This window comes from Neodiprion lecontei, chromosome 4, assembly GCF_021901455.1.
Source record: "Neodiprion lecontei isolate iyNeoLeco1 chromosome 4, iyNeoLeco1.1, whole genome shotgun sequence".
Taxonomy (NCBI): Eukaryota; Metazoa; Arthropoda; class Insecta; order Hymenoptera; family Diprionidae; genus Neodiprion; species Neodiprion lecontei.
In genome coordinates this window covers 33,741,075-33,760,284 of record NC_060263.1, presented here as the reverse complement: position 1 = coordinate 33,760,284, position 19,210 = coordinate 33,741,075, and the positions used below count along the sequence as shown (strand labels likewise).

General features: G+C 42.4%; 2 protein-coding genes across 12 annotated transcripts in view; one reads left to right on the top strand and one right to left on the bottom strand.

Moving 5' to 3' along the window:
• The window catches only part of LOC107225786 (cAMP-specific 3',5'-cyclic phosphodiesterase), a 278,042-nt gene that overhangs the window by 117,994 nt on the left and 140,838 nt on the right, over positions 1-19,210 (bottom strand). For 4 of the 10 annotated variants that reach the window (XM_046738544.1, XM_046738545.1, XM_046738546.1 and 1 more), the window contains exon 2: positions 8,253-9,645. The exons of the other annotated variants lie outside the window; for them this stretch is intronic. In XM_046738544.1, the coding sequence (XP_046594500.1) occupies positions 8,253-9,253 (1,001 nt within the window). In that variant the 5' untranslated portion in view covers positions 9,254-9,645. The remainder of the gene's footprint in view (positions 1-8,252; positions 9,646-19,210) is intronic. 10 annotated transcript variants of the gene reach the window in all.
• LOC107220240 (elastin) overlaps positions 10,452-19,210 on the top strand; it is a 98,629-nt gene continuing 89,870 nt past the window's right edge. The window contains exon 1 of one of the 2 annotated variants that reach the window (XR_006904112.1): positions 10,452-10,510. The gene's annotated coding sequence lies outside the window, so the exon portion shown is untranslated. The remainder of the gene's footprint in view (positions 10,511-19,210) is intronic. The other variant, XR_006904114.1, reaches the window with a different exon arrangement.

Below are 19,210 nucleotides of genomic sequence, written 5' to 3'. Positions count from 1 at the left end.
AACAGAGGAACGAGGAATTAAAAATACACATGTGATAAGGATTAAAAATATCAATAACGAACGAAGCCAGTGTGATTAACGATGTGACGATCCTCATCCGACCGTACAATCTCACCCGATTGAAACCTCTGAACGAGAATCAAAGCCGTTTCGAATCAATACATGTGCCGCTGATATAATAACAGTGATCATAACGAGCATTCGAATGATTGGGAAAAAGTTCCTGCGATTCTTTACTGACGTTACGTTGGTCGTTGAGAGGTTTTCACTCGCGACGAAAAAAGGAACAGAAAGCACGAAAGAAGAAGACTTAGAATTACGTTGTAAAAGTTGTCAGATTTTCATACACCTGCTATTTTTCAACTTATACTCGTCTACAATCACACTGCGGATACCCGAAAGTGCAGATATTGTGAGCTGCAAAGACCTCTGGGGTTAAGTTATCTTCTTTTTTTCCCACCTAGTTATACCGTTCCGCCGATGCCGAATGCTGGAACTGCCAATGCCAATCCTAGATAACGATTGCTCCAACGAGTGTAGACGTCGCAATCGGAATTACAAATCACCGCGGAACTATGTGTACCTACCACTTATGCTACGTCGTTCGGATGCTGAATGCTTCCGATGGATCGATATCACCTGTCGACCCAAGCCACAAATTAGCCAATATATGCACGTATTTATCACATGGTATATAATGTATGTTCAACGCCTGCGCCAAGCGGGTATGTGTACAATGTAACTGAGGAAACGGTAAGTCGATTTCCGTACGATATTGCACGCTTTAGAAAGTAATCGAAGAAGAGACGATAGACTTTTGCTCGTTTGCGTATTTTTTGTTTAACCAATTATTTCCATTTCTGCACTCGATAATGTCTTTGCCAAAAATCTTCTGAAACTGCAATCATAAATGGATGAGATGTGTGAAAAGAATTGTTTGTTAATTAAGTTCGTGCATTTAATTAACAGAAGCAGTTCGGGTGCCTTGGGGTCGTTATCATGGTCTTTCAACCCCTTTGATCTCGAATCATGGGACGCGATCTGGTCGGTAGAATAGCCCGCAGGGACTGATACAACTTCGGTGAACCCAAATAGAAGGTTTTGTCGCGACGGTGGAACGAATATAAAGAGAACATCGGGTACTCTTCGACGATACAACAAGCAGAAACTCCGTTAGTTCTGTCCTGCAAAGGTAGAAGACAGTAAGCGTTCAATTTGTCGTGTCTATGACTATACATTCCCGACACTCATCACTGATCGCGATTTTTCACATAATTAGCAATCGCTATAGCACCATTTCCCCTCCAGCGGCATCAATCACGCGTCATACGTCAACGGATTGCGAGCATTTGTACAGACGTTTTAGCACGGCTCATTTGGCAGTCTGGTACCCTGGGTGCTTAGTCAAGTGGGCTGTACCCTGCAACGGCTCAACGTCATGTGCCAGAAATAATATTACCAGCTAGTGACGTCAGTTATACACGATAGGTTATGTCGTAGCCGCGAAGTACAACCGAACGATGAATCAGAACCACGTGCCTCCGCGAATTCGTCACACGTGAGGAGACTGACGAAACTTATACAGACTATGTCTAAACAAATCGTTAGATAAGCACTTTGCGTCCAGGAAAATATTCCAGCTACGTACCTCGTTTAAACTTGACGGAATTGATATTTTCAGTAGGTCTGAATCTATCGCTTGTAACAATAAACCGTCTAACGTTGAGTTTTGGTTTTATTCGATGTAGAAACAAGAGTTTTCTGGATTAGCTCATATCCGCCTAAGCTGAGAAAGCGACCGATTGATTCATAAGAACACTGAGACCTGCAACGACGAGGTGTTAACGTCTTTCGAAATAAACTTTACGGACAGTTTGTGGTTGGTTCGATGTTATTAACTGTCGCATGACGTCGCAATTACTTTGTACAACAGTGTATAGGAAGGTGAGTTCATCCTCAAAGGCATAAGTTTCCTCAAGTTTTCCAACAAACTTGAAGAAGGATATAATATATTCGCAGTGGAGTACTACAGTATAAGGTACAACAGATTCGAGAGGGTCGAATTTAGCTCGGGTGCGTTATGAGATACGTTGTTCTTTTTTGCCGACAATTGACCAAAAATATAGAAAATCGGAGCTTCCTACTCGATCAGAGAACTCTAGAGGTTCTCCCTCTCCTCCATGATTCTATTTTGATAATACTCAGGATCGCTTCACGAAATATAAATTAATGTAAAATATCAATCAATCTGATCCTGAAATTTTTGATTTCCATATAGTAATACTGGTCTGGATTAGGACCGAACCGCGATATCAAAACTGACAATTAATGACTTCTTTCGTTTCGGGTAAAGTACCGATAAGAATGCTCGGAGCTCCGATATCAGAATCCATATTGGCGTATCCCCGAGTGGTTTAGCACGCGTCAGAGCATATTTGCGGTCGTAAGAAGGTACGGAAGGGTCTGTGAAAGAGGAGGAGATATTCTGGAAGGTAGTCCAAGAATTCTTCGCGTGCTCCGGGACCAAAGGACATTGAGTCCTCTGATCCTATTAATAAAACAGGGTAAGCACGGGCGTATCCCTCTGCGTGACGTACAGGGTGAAGAAGCAGCTTTGGAAAGCTGCGTGTTCTTTCTCTGCTTTGGTTTTACGTCCCGACCACAATTCCCGGGGTTCCGTATCACCTCAATCGGGATCTTTATACAGCGCAAATCTGATACGGACTACGGATTTTCACCCGTTTTTTCAAATATCTTCGGTGAGAGAATATTTTTTAAAACAAAGCAAATTTCAATGGTGCATAAGTCTGAATATGAATTTCAGAGATAATGCCGTCTATCTCATCTATTGAATCGTGTAACGTACTTTGAAAATCCCACCGTTATATGGCGTGTGTGTGATCGAATTACACATGCGAACGCACAGTTTGCGTTACTGATAAATAAACGCGCGTACCTAATGTTTGACAAGCGTGAATGAAGCTGACAACACATACGAAATTGATGTTGTATCGCTTTGAAATATTGCTACATTTTAAACGAAAGCAGCTTACTTTATCCGTGATCCTGACACTTTGCTTGATTCGTTTTTTGTTTTCATTGACCGTGAGAATTGACGGTTCATGAAACGTTTTTGGGATATCGAATCAAAACATCAATCCTCTTCACGGCGATTGAAGAAAAGTATAATATTCATTTCACGCCGCTTTGCTTTTTCTGTCTGCCACAATTTTATTGTGTAATCGGCAGCATGTAAATTTTTCTTCATAGGATTCAATATCAATGTATATTAGAGTGTATCTTATTTAGGATATTGACGATTTTTTCCCGCTCACCCTCCAAATCAACTTCAAATAATTTAAAAACAATAGCCTATTCTTTTCAGGTTCTTACCTCAACTCTAACGCGTCCCACCAAGAAGGTGGATTTCCCCATTTAAAATACACGTGTTTCGGATAAATTCTCAGCATATATTTCATTGTCTGTATTATGCGAAACGAATAATTGTACGACGCTTGAAATTTGGCAATGTCTCTTCATGTATTACAATTTTCGATTAGAAAAGTGTCCGTCAAAATATCGTTGAGCAAAAATTGAGTTTACTGAAGGCAAATATAATTATCACGTAAAAGGCTCAACTTCGGTATCGAATACGTATGCATAGGATCCCAGGAAATTTTGGACGATAGATCGCAATCTCTTTTGCAGATGACCCTGTTCACTGAGATTAATTAGGCAAAGTTTAGATACGGTGGACGACAGAATAACTAGTTGCGGATTATCCACCGCGTCGAATAAGATACACGGCATCGCCGCGGAAATTTACAGACAGAGTAACGTTCAACAAAGAACATCGGTGAGGAATTTCCCTTAGCGGGGGTCGGCAGTCTCTATTTAGGAAGCTTCAAACAGTCTCGCGACATTTTAACCCATCTTTCAAAGTTAATTGCGTGCCGCTGCTTCTTTGTGACGAGGTAATCTTCGCCTTGGAATTTTGCGTCTCCGATGCGTGGTATTTTCCTCTGTATCCCGCTCAAAGCACCGTGATTTTGGAATCTCGTTAAAGCTTACTCGCCGACGCTGAAATCCTGTGCTGATGTAAATTGCAGAACTACGCGACGTAGCGATATAAATGTGTTACAAAAGTAACTCCCAGTCACGCCCCATTCGTCTATCACATTTTTTCAAGACGCACAAGTATTTAAAATATTACAATAAAACGTCAATTAGTTATAAAATATATTTTCCCCAAAATCCCAGGTCTATTGATTATTCTGTATAATATTAATATCCTCAATTTTTACCCAGAGCCACTGGAGCAATCATTTATCGGGTGAGTGCAGTCAGAAGTGTAAAACGTTCACTAATTGGCTTGTCCGTTCGTTCTATGACGAACGAATATTGAAAACAAGTATAAAATTCACCATGGCGCGTGCAAAGGTTTTATCGCATGGTTGAAATCGGATCGTATTCATGATATTTACCGTCGCAATGTGCGTACTTATTTTTCAACCGAATATCACTTGTATATAGGAAAAAAAATTAACGTTAGTGGAAATCATCAAAAATTTTTCGTTGAAAGTTAATTTCTGTAGTTTGAAATAACTCACTTTTTTCGTTGAGGTAAAGTGCTCGCAAGAACTGCAATATTTAGACACACTTACCTGAAACACAAGAATGAGAAACAAAACATAAGAGTATGCAAAATAACAGATTCTACCGATAATTATTCTAACAACGAGCAAGAATCATGCCGTATAAGGTGAAAGATTGAAATTATAGTAAATCCACGGTGCTTCCATGGGGCAAAATCATATTGGAACGGGCTTTATGCGATATGCGTGAAACGTGGTTAATGGGATGGGTTCATCGGCGATTTTAGCTTTGTTGCAATAATAGATCGTACCACAAGGTCGAACATCCGTAGGTCTCGGCTTCGGCCCAGCGTGAAAGCTCTAATCATTCCATCCGATTTAGCGTTCAAGTTACGGTCGCGCGTATTGACCGTGTACGATGTATACAGTGATAGAGATTTAGCGTGTCTCTTATTTTAGCGCCGCCCGCGCCGGTCGCATAGAAATGGCCGACAACCTCGTCGTTATCCAACTATCAAATACGTGTCAGTTAATTCACGCGTTTCTGGCTGTAAGCCAGAGTAAATACCTACTCTAAAGCCATTATCAGCCCGTTCTTACGGAACCACTTGACTGTCGCAAGAGAATTGAAACCAGAACAAAATTAATCGTAAGAAGAGCGGTATAATTCTCGCAGAATTCTCTCATTGCCTTACGTGCAATTTTTCAAATCGAGCCGGAAACTTTACCGGCTTTGGTCACCTCGTCAACGATGGATACGCGAACAAATGTTTCCTCGTTACCTTTGTACGTTACACAAATTGACAGCGTTTGAGAACCCTCGCGGCGTTTCTAATCCAACACGCGGTATATCGCTACATTATCAAGACAAAGGACAATATTGCGTAGGATCACAACGGACTAATGATTAATTCAGGACTGTACACCAAAAGATCCCGAAACTGGGTTTACAGTACCGAACAGTGCGATTTGTACTCTTTCGTTACAAGTCTGAGATTTTTTTTTTTCCATTTACCACCTTGCCGCAAAAGTGTTTCTTCGCTTGTCGTTGAAACTATAAAGATTCCATTAAGATTCTAGTGTGGCCGTAATCATTTGACCCACATGTTCACGGCGCAAAACTACTGCGGTTACCGTATCGGCTTCATTACGTAAAGTGAAGTTGTGAGTAACTAAATGGTCGATAAGCATACGCGATATGTATTTTTGCCTTCGAAAACAGCTCGCTTATAACTAAATACCGGTAGGTATATGCGGATAGGGCGGTTATAAATTCGCTGTTTTTCAGACGCGCATTATTGAGATGATATCGCACCTTTCTACGAGATTGATCGTTAGATAACTCCCGAGAACGTGCCAAGCTGTCTGTATGTTGATGAACCCGTCAGCCACTAGCCCCATAAGAGTAGAAAATGTGCTGGATTCGTCGCATAAAAATTGCCTTGAACAAATTATCCGTTATAATCTTTTTTCACCCTTTTCGTTGCTCCTGTTTGATTAACCGCTTCGTTTCGCATCGAACGTATAAATTTCTTGCACGGGGGTCCGGCGTTTTAAATTTCCGTACAATTTACACTCGTAGTTGTTAATATACCGAAGCAAGGTGTCGCTGAATCTCCGCCCCAAATTGCATCGTTATCCGTAGATGGTTGAAAAATTATTAATTTCGTGCTACTTATACAATGTAATAATATTTCGTTGTACTTTCTGCTTTTGCAATAGAAATATTAAAATAATATTTAATTTGGATACGTCAGCTTATAGCTGGGCTGCAGATGAGTCCACTCACGCTTATAGCTGCCCAGGCGACGAAACAAAAGTCCTATGTTTTGCATATTTTTAGAATGTTTTAGCATGACAGATTTACCGGGACAGCTCCTCGTATCGTTAAAATATATGTCATGCATTATGCTTTCAGAAAAATAAGATGTCGGTGAAACTTTAAAAATAATAACATGTTTTCAAACCGCGAAGTGAAAATACCTATAGATATATTCACGGTACGCCTGCTCATTCTAGCTTTCGCCTATAGTTCACCATGTTCGTTTTGCCATCCACTAGAGACACCTAAATCATGATTGGATTGACCTTTCGACGACTCCCCGAGGGGCGGATGAATCGGGGATTTCATTTCAATGAATTTCGACGCTAATGATAATCACGTTATACGTATCTCTGCACAACGGATAACGTAAACATTTGTTTTAAATCTATTAACGATCTTGCAATATGAATATCACACCACGTGACCAAAGTCGAAGCGATTAGCGGCTTACAATCGAGAGTTTTCTTAGAACGCATATAACAATATTCATACATAACATGCGAAATAGCGACGGTTGATTCCTATTATTGCAGACTTTACCGATGAGACGCAGTTTCTGAAGATAAATAAAATACGTGCCAACATCTGTGGCCATGAAAAAATAATTCAGTAACGGAATATTGTGATTGTTGTGCATACATGCATAATAATTATTAAACAATACGTCTACGTGTAGGCATGCGGGATGCACACTTAACTTTTTCTTTTTCTTTTTTTAACTCTATCGTGAAAGCATTACAAACGCTGAGTAGCTGAGAGCGAATTGTACAACGAATTAGCTAATTAGTTAGAATCTATATTATCCATTTGCGCCGTATGGAATTCGTGTTTGAGACAAGTGCGATGACATCTATATGGCCGCATTAAAGTTTTGTCTACGGGGAATATGCACCTCGGTGATAACTGTAATAATGAGATTTCCCCCGCGTGCAGATGCGCGCGAGCGCTTATGAAACACACGAGAGCAAAGAATGATATTCTCAAATAGTATTTCTAGATAATTCTTTGAAAATAAAAAGCTCGTGTCTGGATTTCATTTCCAACGCAATTACCATTGGTGTGTTCACCAAGCGCCTTGGGCAATACACTGCGGAAAGAAGTTTTTCAACGAAGCAAAACTGTTATTTTGAATTACTTCGAGTAAGCCTGCGATACGATATGGGCGTGTAATTTGAAAAGTTGTTGTTCTTTGTTTTTGTTTCATTACGAGTAATAAAAATATCGCTGTAAATCCATAAAACGAGAGAGAGAGAGAGAGAGAGAGAGAGAGAGAGAGAGAGAGAGAGAGAGAGAGAGGGAGCGCGCGAGAGAGGTACCGTTAAGAGTAAGCACGGAACAAGCTTGCAATGAATAATAAAGGTCATAATTGAAAAGCGTGTATGCTTGTGGTGCTTTCATGGGAAATAAGGGTATAAAGCAGGTACGTAAAAAGTAGAAAATGCAACACGTGATACAAGTTTCTAGTTCAAGTTTCTAGTGGAGAAAATTATGGCTCGCGTATGCGAGAAAAAATTTATAACAATACAAAAGCATTCGTGAACTTAATTTCAGGGAAATTTGATCACGCATCCAGCCAAAGCACGATTCAAATCTAATTGTAAATACTCGATGGAAGGTTGAAGAATTCCGCAAAGGTAATTGCGACACACCGTGTTTCAGATCAAGCAACAATCCCTTGGATACTGTACTTATACTTGTTGGCAGGGGTTTAGCCAGCTGATGAAATGCCAATTGCGAAAGATAAGGGACGCGACACGTGAGCTCGTTCGAAATTCGACGAAAGCGGTGAAGTTCAATTTGCTATCGAGTACTAAAAAGTCTACACTACTCACTCTAAAAAGACCTCCGAGTCGCTTCTAGGTAACACCAACCTCGGCAGTACGACAGCCTTCTTCCTCCTGGTCTTCAGCGTTGATTGCATCGTAAACTGTAGAAGGTCCGGAGTTTGAGCAGGCGAGTGGGGGCTGAGGATCGTGATCCTTCGATCACTTCCACCGGGACTGGTGAGCGAGAAGACTCCAGACGACGGTGGCAGACTGAGATGTTGAGGAATCTTCCGTTCCGTTCCAGTATTGGCAAACAGTCCGCGCCTAACCTCGGCGTTCAAGCTCTCTTCTCTCTGCAAGTTCTCGCTGCTTCGCGTCTCCATTGTCACGATCCGCCGCACATCCTTTTCCGACGATGTTAAAAAACTCCGATGGTGACTCCTGGACGTCGTGTGGGTCTCCGAGGAGGAGGAAAGCGATTCCAAGGACTTTCGGTCCTCGCTGTAACGCTCGTCGGCGCTCAAGAAATTCCTCGAGGTACGAAGGCCCTCCATGGACCTCGCAACGACCAGGCTCGTGCTCCCTGTGGTGAGCAGCTGCTGCTTCGGTATTATCTTTACTTCCGGTTCGTATTCTTCCTGACTTGAGCTCGATTGAGGACTCTGCGTCGAAGTGACAAAGAGCCCAGCCCTGTTACCACAAAACTTGGACGAAACAGCCTTCGCCTTTGATCTCGAGGTGGAGGCGCTCACTTGAATCGTGGCCGTCGACACCCTTGATGGATCGGACTTTCCAGCCCGCGATTTTCGCGTCGGACCAGATATCCGGATGCCCTTTTCGTCCGTAACGATTGGGACGCTTTCCTCATCCTTTGGAATATTTTCCACCTCGCTTTCGGAGTCGTATTCAACCGTGTCGGACTCGTCGGCTGAATTATGCTGCCCGGATATTCGACTTAGAAGCAAACTCGAGGTCACCGTTTTTGCAGAACTCGCTATTGTCTCTTGGACGTGTGTCGTCACCCTGGTCATTTCCGTCTGCCGTCCCTCGACGTCGTCTTCCTCCATTGTTGTCGAAGCTACTCAAAACTCAAAGGAAAAGATCGGTTCACCTTTTTGACTGCTATTTTTTTTCTCGTAGTGTGTTGTTCGGAATACGAAAATTTAGGTGAGATAATTCGAACAACTTTTGAGGGAATAATTCGTCAGAAAACCATCTGAGCGTTGCTCTTCATCTCGTTCTCAATATCCTTGCGATGGCAAGTTTTTGTTTGCGTCTCAGACCCGAGAATTTTGCTCTCGGCTTCGCGTTCAACGATTAATTTGATTTCGCTGTATTGTACTTGGAAAATTTTCCGATTCTTCTTTTTAGAACTTTTCAACTGTGTACCTAAGGAATGTTGGCTCGTTAGTCCTTCGGAGACTGATGAATTTCCTTGCTCCGACCTGTAGACCTTTAGCTGAAAATTAATTAACCGTGTGGAGACAGAGTTTTTCATTTCACTTAAACTGCGTGTCCGGAGTCATGACCGACAAGAAAAGAAAGAGGTTTTGAACCACGGGTCGAATCGCTCTCTTTCTGTAACTCTAGAATTTAGTCCTCGGATGGTGGCGGAAGTGAGATTTTCTTTACAACCCACAAGGCATTTACCAGAGAAATAATCTGCTATCCAGAATTAGAACCATCGATTTTTCCTGTCAAAGACAAGAAACATGTTCGTTACATTTCAAAGTGCTGTTAGGTAAGTTAGTTGATCGCGTAAAATGAATGCGGGGAACGCGTATTAGTCAAACTATATTACCGGCTGTCCAAAATCAGGACCATCAATTTCGCCTGTCAAATGCCAGAAATATGGCGGTTATATTTCAAAGTGCTGTTAGGTGAGTCGGTCCATTGCTTGAAACGAATGCGCGGAACGTTTACTAGTCAAACAAGAAAGTTTCCTCTGGCATTCACGGCGACGTAGGGAAAATTGTAACCGTATCATATATAAATACGACTTCTGACGAAGGTGGGACTCTTTGATTTAAATCTTCCATTCTAGAAACGATCATGAGAGATAAAAAAAAAAAAAAAAAACTGAACATGGTAAAAATCTCAAAGGTATCTCAGTTGTTTACGGTTAGAGAGGTAACCGCCTCAAGGACGACAGTTTTAATTCGGAACTCGTTGCAAGTTGCTTTGGGTACGTTTTCCCGCTAACTTTATCTTTATAAATATCGCTTGGCTGAAGAACCTCTCGGCACCGAAGTTGAAGGCATGAATAGTCGAGTGGCAGGCCGCCCGGAGAGAGCTGGTGTCGTGTCACTGTGGACGAAGAGTAGGTACGTACCCAGCTATGCTTTGGGGATGACGGGATAACACCAGGTCCCGGTTACAGGGGGAAAAAATTTATTGACCCAGGCTGTCGACCTCGTGAATATAGCGTTGGAACGAAAACGCGAAACATTAGGTACCTCAACTTCGTAGAGATAATTTTAGTCTGTGATCGGTGTACGCAATTTTATGATTAATCGGGTGTGTTATCGGTGACCTTTTTCATTGTCGACAACAAGATTAATAATCTAACGTAGCACGTACGTTCGGACGGCATGTATGGTTTCTTGATTCATTTATTCAATTCCCTTTTCAGCAAAAACTCCCAAAGCTTCTGCCATCTTATCGTTATTATATTATCCTGTGACCTACTTTTGTATACCGTGGGAAACCATTCAACTTCCCGCATTTCCATCGATTCACCGACGAGCGGGAAAGTCAGGTGTTAGAATCAGCTAATTTTATTCAAATACCTTACACTTTGAGTGCTTGATTTGTTTAAATCCATATCTGAAGCTTTCTGCCGCGGCCCGCTGATTGGTTTCGAATTCAAATACCTTTCAATTTGCAGAGTCAATATAATGCCGAAGATATGTGTATCCCTCGATACACATATCGAGTGTCTTTTCATTCCGTTCACTCCCCAGTGGATCACGGAATAAAGAAAACTCTTCGGCGAAATAAATTGCTTCCCATACCTTCAACGCGCTCTCTGATAGGGTCTCCGATCGGTACGCTTTTCGTATTATCGTAAATTTTTTTATTATTATTAAGTGACGAACAAGCGGCCTAAAATTTTGTCAATGTGTGACACCGAGTTCGAAAAGGTGATACTTCGAGGGTAGTTTGCATCCCATAATGGTAGAAATTCCGGTGAAAATTTGCCAACTGTACAACGAATTGAAGGGTGTAAATGATAAATCACTTGCTATTCAATACTGCTTGTAAAGTATTTAATGTCAGGGACGAAATATTCCCGACCGCAGAGCTCTTAACGTGGCTAAATTTCGGATGAAAGAACGGCGCGTGGAATTCGTTTGAACTTTTAGCGTGGCTTCATAAACTTTGCCACGAGAGTCACGTAAATTAGGTTCGTGGTTGAACGCGTAATTTAATTTGTAACGTTCACGTAAACGTAATTCCTATAACATCTAGTATCCTGCCGCGCAGTTCTGCACGGTGTAACGTATAGCGAAATTAACGGCTCGCGTGCATCTCCGAGTCCGATAGCAAAACGTCGTGGGAAGTGCGTAATTATTTTTTAGCTTCGGATTTAATTGCCGGTTTTATCGTTCTCGATTAATTCCGAGACTCCATTGTCTTTTCGGCTTGGTACAAACAACCGTGTTCTAAGCATGTTCAAACTTACGACCTATGATAGCGGCTGCGATTACAATGACGGAAGGGAGTTACTCGGAACAGGTGTTGCGATTTATTTAGACAATCCAGGTGTATAGCGACCTGAGGAAAGAAGATTTCCCGGCCTCGAGAAAGACGCATCTTTTGCAACTCGGAGCTCAAGCACGCCAACTATGCAGGCTTTCTATATTTAGACTGCGCGACTGCTCGAACCTGGGTGGCAGACTCTTACGTATCATCGGACAAACATCCGACCGTCGGAGCGAGGATTCAAATTTTGAAAAACCTTCCCGTCACTCTTGAAATATTCACATACGCGAAAAATTCCCGCCCGAAAACCGCTCCGCGAGCAGCCTGGAGTGTCTAAAATACTCTGGCGTTAGATCTCGTCGACGAGTGACGTGTTTTTACAGAGGCGAGAGATTCGAGCTTTTCTACACGCAATGCTTAAATTACTTCGAGGGCGGTTCGATTTTTTTCACTTCTACTAATCCAGGCTACCTTGCACGGTAACCCAATATTTTAGGGTGAAGCAGCGAAGCCGTAGTGACTCGAGGATTCCACGAAAGAGATAACCTCAAGATAAATCCACTCTTGTCCAAATGGGATGAGCGAACGAAGAAGCCCCGTTATTTATTATATGCGGAAGCTTCGAAAGGTGGCGATGCATGAAGTGTCGAATGACCGTAACGCGCCATAACTTGCGACCCGTGTAAATCCTAATTTTCTCAGTAAAGCCGCGAAGTAATTCTCACTTATATAAAACACTCGTCGCGATTTTCCTCGCGCTCAGCAGCGCTGCACCGGTATTTCTCTTCCACGTATATTTCAAACCAGTTAAAGCATTGAATTCGACAGGGAATGGTAGATTTTTCGCCAAGTAATCGAGTACTTTTTGCGCCTTTGTTCGCATTCCACTCGATTAGCCTCGTCCTTCGCAAGCTCTCTGAAAATACGGCAATGCTGAATGCAACGCGACCCGGGCATCGTTCGGTCGATTGCTGCAGACCGCCACGGCTGCATCTCCTATAACTGCATTACATGCCTGGGGAAAGAGCTAGCTAAATGGAAGAGGGTTTACCCTCCCAGAAACCCACCTTAAATGGTACAAGCATGCTTTGATTTGAAATGCGAAATTCGTTCGTTTTCTTCGAAATTATCGACAAATTTAATTGCCGTCAGAAAAAAAGCTATACCCACAATTACGAAATTTTTTTATATCATTTCCATACGAGCGAAAGCATCGCTGTATTTGTTATTTGCTTCCTGTCACTCGGTCATGCCATTTTGTTGTCAAGTAATTCCCACGCATTTGATACGTTATAACCCTCAGAAATTCTAACGCGTACTGGAATATGACTCTTAAATACTCCAATTAACGTATTTGCAGAATGCCTTCAGAATCTATTACGCCTTTTAGCGAACTTTGATTTTCAAGCCGCGAGTAGCGAGCGTCGCGGCGCGGTATGTATATAGACTTTCTCAAATGCTCTCGGGAGCATAAACTTCCCCATCCTCGGAGAGAATAACGCTAATTAACGTGACGAAACTTAACGAAGACGTCACGATTGCATCGCGTTATGAGTATCAGGATCGATCGATATTGGCAATTGGCCCGCTTACCGAAGTGTACACACTGTACGGGTATAGATATACGGGTAAATGGCTGTCAGATATGTACCAATTACACTTACGGTTGTGCAAGTAATCGATTTCCATTAAACAGATTGAGAATCTGGATTTAATTCATTTGGATGAAATATCGTGAAAGTATCCACTAAAACACCTTATACTCGGTCTCTTGAATCGTTAACGTACAGGATTTTCACTGTCGTGTATACTTACTGATATTGATTTTTTCGCGTAAAGTGGGGCAATTTTTCACACGATATTTACGAAGTGTCAATCTAATCTTCTATTCTCCTACTCTTCTGAACACTCGTTTGTGAACACGTAGAAATACTCTTACTCATTGTCAGTTAAAGCCACGCGTTGAACTGGGTTAATTGCAAGCTGTTAGGAGCGAAACTAATAACGTTGCCGACTACGATGTTTGAGAATAGCAATTCAGCAAACTGACCATACCGATGCCTTGACTAATTTAAAAGGTATTCAATCATTACCCGACACTTCATTAGATCCAGGATTAAGTCGTAGGTAAGGGTGCTCGATGAATTTTTATACAATTAAAAGATAACGCTCAAGTGGCAGTGGTATGCTCATCGTCTCTTGAGGCTACCAGTTTTGCGAAATCCGACAACGATACCGACATACTTGGATCGAAAACTAGTATGTGGGCTTTTACGGACGTAAGACATGATGGACGTCGATAATCATCGGGTCGAATCGTTCGACAATTGACTATGACAAATAGCGCATCACGAAACGATCGTCCATCTTGATTGATGGCGGTAATGAAGAAATCGGAGACCTTGAATCGTAATTAAATTAGCTTCAAGAACCAATTCGAGTCGGCGAAAGTTGCGCCGGTTTGAAAAGCAGTCGGGAAATTATGACTCCGCGAACGACAACCTTCAACAACCCCTTGCGCAAGGTCCTTGTCTGTCGAGGTGAAATAACGAGGATAGGTAAATCCACCCACCCACCCAAGGACGCGTGGATATCTATGAGAGGATCGATTCGAATGCCACTTGTGCCGTGTTACTGTCTCGTGAAAGGGACGAAACGAGAGGGTAGCATTCTCGTTACCGTCATAATTTCCAACCGTCATTGCATCGGGTACAGATAAATGGAATTTATCCTCTCGTCAAAAGATAGAACGGAGCGATAAATTTACCTCCCGTGGAAAACGCTGGTCGAAAGCGGTACGATTACCTGTTTCAATTACACCACTTTCCTCCAGGAAGCGCAAGCGTTTTCAAAGATAGAGACACCGTTCGGGTCACTGCGGATATTTGCACGCTAGCCGCATAAATTTCAATGTGGATTAATGATCAATGCATTCGGGCTTAAGGCCATCGGGCATAATTTTTCATCCTCTATTTATCGTGAAATTATTTTATCATAGACGAGAATAACTCACCGCGAAACCGCGTCACTAGACAGAACACGTGAAATATATCAAACGGTGAATTTATACACAGTAGAGCGAAAGGACTGCGGCATAACGAAAAACAAACACGAGACACGAGGAGGGTGATCGAAACGAGATGGAAAAAAAATACCCTGATATTTGTACGTGTGAGCCTCAGATATTTTTCAGCCTGCACAATGTGTGTACTATTTGTTCAGTATTTTTTGACAAAATAAAAAACAAAAAAAAAAAAAACAATAATAATAAAATCGACCTAGTGGTAAATATAATTATAACGTACAGTGAATTGTATTCGCAGCGTTATGCTGTAACTATAAATCATTTAAATATTGTGACACCTGTCATATTCATCCCTCGTGATAGTTTACGCATGTGTGCGTTACACCTATGATTTTTACAAATAAAAGGAAGACCATATCATTCCGAAAATCAGCCAACTGACGTCAGCGTCCTAATTTACTAACGGAAAGTCCGGACTCTCGACGTTCGGCAGCCGTATGTACTATTCAGTTTCCCAACCAACACCTTCGCTCTGTAATCTGTTGCCAAACTGGAAACCGGATGATCGTGGCGCACGTCTATACCGACCCCGCACTATCCGTTCCACCCTTGCACGGGTTCCCGTTGCTAGGCTGCAGGTGCGACTGGACCGATGGCTACATGACTTGAGGTCTTGCCAATGACGAGAGCCATTCATCAATGCATTTGACAGGGAACGGTTACCGGCGCTTATACCTGAGGTAATTAAACGCCGTGATATCCGATGAAATTAATTAATCTGTGCGGCGTGTGGAACGGACAGGGGGAGAGGCGAGACTTGACTTGCCTTTGGGTGCAGGGTGTTTAACACAAAGTTACTCCTAGCTACTCCGCATCAAGTCTACGGGATACCTACATAAAGTTATTGGCTGACACCCCAACACCTTGGCCCCCCCCCCCTCTCTCTCTCTCTCTCTCTCTCTCTCCCCCTCTCTCTCTCTCGTGGCAGGCTCGACCTCAGGGGCACACATCACGCGTGATTCGCAAATTCGATCAAACAACGGCCTTGGAAAAAATTGGCACCTGACCACATGCAGGTGTCGAGAGGTGAGAAAGTGCCGAGGAGAAGCCGTAAATTGTGTGCGACCGAGAGGGGGTTGAGATCGGCGAGACGTTAGCAACCCGCCGCAACCCATTCTCTACCATAAAAATCCACGGATCTATGTGTTTGTTCCATGTTTTTCAGTAGCGCACCGCAAAGCTCAAGGTACGGGACCGCATGACGTTGTAGAATGGCTGCGGTGTTCCGTGGGCCGTATTTATTGTTCTCGTCACGTTGAGCAGCGCCCGTATTACTTACGTATACGTTTATCGACGTATCGCGAGGGCCATGTCCGTATTAACCGTGCGTAATATCGCATCTGTTTTAAATTTAATCTACATCGTATTCGGCACGCCGCGGAATCGCGCAATACAGATACGATGGCATACCCGATGTACGGCGTGGAGAATGATCTACGGTGAAAACGAATTTTTTTTCCAACCATGGATTCGCGTCTGCTTGTGTAAATAACATTCGGGCTGTTTTTTTTACCGAGGGTAAAACGCGTCCCGACGCCAAGGCAATTTGCCGTTTTGTATTTGAACTTGACACAGATGCGCCTGGTGCCTCCTGGAAAAATATGACGGCCTCGTCCTGGCACGCTATAGCCTCGTCTCCTACGGTTCTATTAACCGGCTCTATCGATCTGGCAGAGCATAGCCGGCGCATAAGCTGTCTTAGCGATATCGCCTAAGCTAAGTTCTGGGTCAAGCGTATAGGACTGCGGCTGCACTCGGTGTGTCGTCACTACCGCCGCGTCACACGTTAGTCGGTGTACAACGCGTTGGAAACTGTGTAAGGAATTATAAGGGTGGGTTGCAGGTTGGAGCCAGTGAATGTGAAGTATGACATTTACCGCCTGAATAAACGAGCTGCGCCATTCCATGCGGGTTATGTATGGAGTTGGTTATACTTGGAATATACCGGGAGCGCTTTTCCCGTTTTCTTGCAACAAGTAGAAATGAAATACCGGTAAACGACGAGGGACGTATTTTAAGATAATGAAATGAAAAAAGGTGCGAGATGACGATAATTTTTAGATTGTCAGAGACGGCGAGGAAAAAATTTCACATTAGTCAACGAGAAGGTGATTCGATATTAAATTGAAGATACAGCGATGTCGATGGCATTAATATTTTACGACCAAAGTTCAGCCGAGTAGTATCGAACAAGATGGATTTCTACGAAAGCCCAAGGCGTCCTGCGGTGTGAGAATGACGTGGAGTTTCATTAATATTTCACGAATATTATATCATCCGTAAAGTCCTTCGCGACGAATGCCGACGAACTGCTGGAGCGGATGAGGTCGTTAAAGGTACAAAGGAAGACACGTAAAACACTGGGTTCAAGTTGTGAAAGTGAACTTTCGAGGAACTTTTTTTTGAATTTTATTTCGACTGGTTTGAAAGGGGTTAAGCTGAAAGGTCGAAGAGGCTGTATTTTCGAGAGACGCCTGCCCTTTGCTTTCACGTCCACGATTTCGTATAAAAGTGATTTCTGGAGGTGTGCTTCAGCCTGGGAATAAAACCAAGGAAAAAACATCTCATGAAAACGTCGGGATGCCAAACACGACATCGCATCAACAAGATTTCAAAAAGATATGACAACGCAATTTCAGGTAGTAGGGAAGAACAGTGAAAATGGGGCGCTGGGAGAAATAACATGATTATGGTCGTTCGAAGGAAATTTTTCTATTCCTGTTGACTGATAATTATTGGAAAAATGGAGAACGATTAACTTATCATCTGTCGGCAGTTTCGGGGCAAAAGCACAGTAGCCTCTTTCGTTTTTCATTTACATCCAATTTGAAGAGTAGAATATTGAGCATGACTCGTGTCCGCGTCGCCATAAATAATTGGCTGTGATACGCAAGAACCGACTTGACATTTTTAGCGAAATCACGCCGTGTTTTTGAATCCCAACCTATCCGACGTCCCTGAATCCAAGTTTTATGTAAAAAAAAAAAAAAAAAAAAAAAAGATTTATGCGATGTTGAAGAAAGGATCGTAGGAATGGGGCATGAGGGTAAGGGTAAGTCAGTATGAGAAGTAGGAAATTAAAAATTTTAGCGCAACGTCTCGGCGAGAGTCCGTTAAGACCATTACCCCGAAGAAGCTTAACAATGGTTCACGTGTACCTGCCGTGTTTCTCGAAGGGTCTAAAATTCACGGAGCAACCATCAGGCGTTGCTCGAGTATTTAAACGATAACGGCCGAAATATATTTCGAGTAAATGTAGTTGCTCCGGAGTTGAAAACTTACCAAGTGGTCCAATTTTTTTCTGTTGTTATTTTGTAAGAGCGCGATGGGATGCGACTTGGGAGTCCTGGTACTTTTTAACCAAGCATGGCGCAATATGAGTTCCGGCAGTAAATTTACTCGTCGAGGAAAATGAGTGGAAAATTATTAATATCGTCTTCCCTATCTTGCCCTATATCTAGCCGACTATAAAATTCTCATTCTCACGTTTAACAGCTGGTTTGCATGAAATGGCTCTTCCGCTGTTTATCAATATATGTATATTTATGCCTTGTGAGAGAAGCATTGTGTAACTTGCCATAAAATTCGTATTTTTAACTATAGTTACGTATGCGGGCAATATTTAATCTTTGTAAGAATCCTCGGACGAAAGAGACTTACGTATATTCAAGCTGGTTATAATCAAAATTATTGACGCGTGTTTATTTTCCATTATTTTACCAGCGATGCGTGCGTAAATATAAATTATTTGTAGGCGCAATTTGCCGAGGAACGCACTCCTCGTCGTCCTGTATCCTCTTCAATATTTTCAACGAGTTGACCTGGATCTTTGCATAATAATTCACCAGGATTTTGAGCGGAATTACGAATGAGATTAAGTGGGAACATTTTTTTAAATAAAAACAGCGCGTAAGGGGTGAGATTTGAGCAGGTGACGCCGTTGTTTGATTTATACAGAAAATAATTTAGTGCTCTTTCGCAGCGAGGTTTACTCACAATCAATTTTTTATCAAGAACAGTGAACTTTTTTCGACTTTACTTTATCTGTAGGTATCCCAAACTTTCATAAGACGTTAAAGGTGAGAGGAGCATTCAAATTTCCACCCAATAGCAGAAGCTTTAGTATCTAACACATGATTACTTATTTACCAATCATCATGCGACGGCTCTGCATGACTCATCTCAGTACTAGAAATGAGGCGTCTTGTTTTCTTTAATCAACAAATGTCGAGTC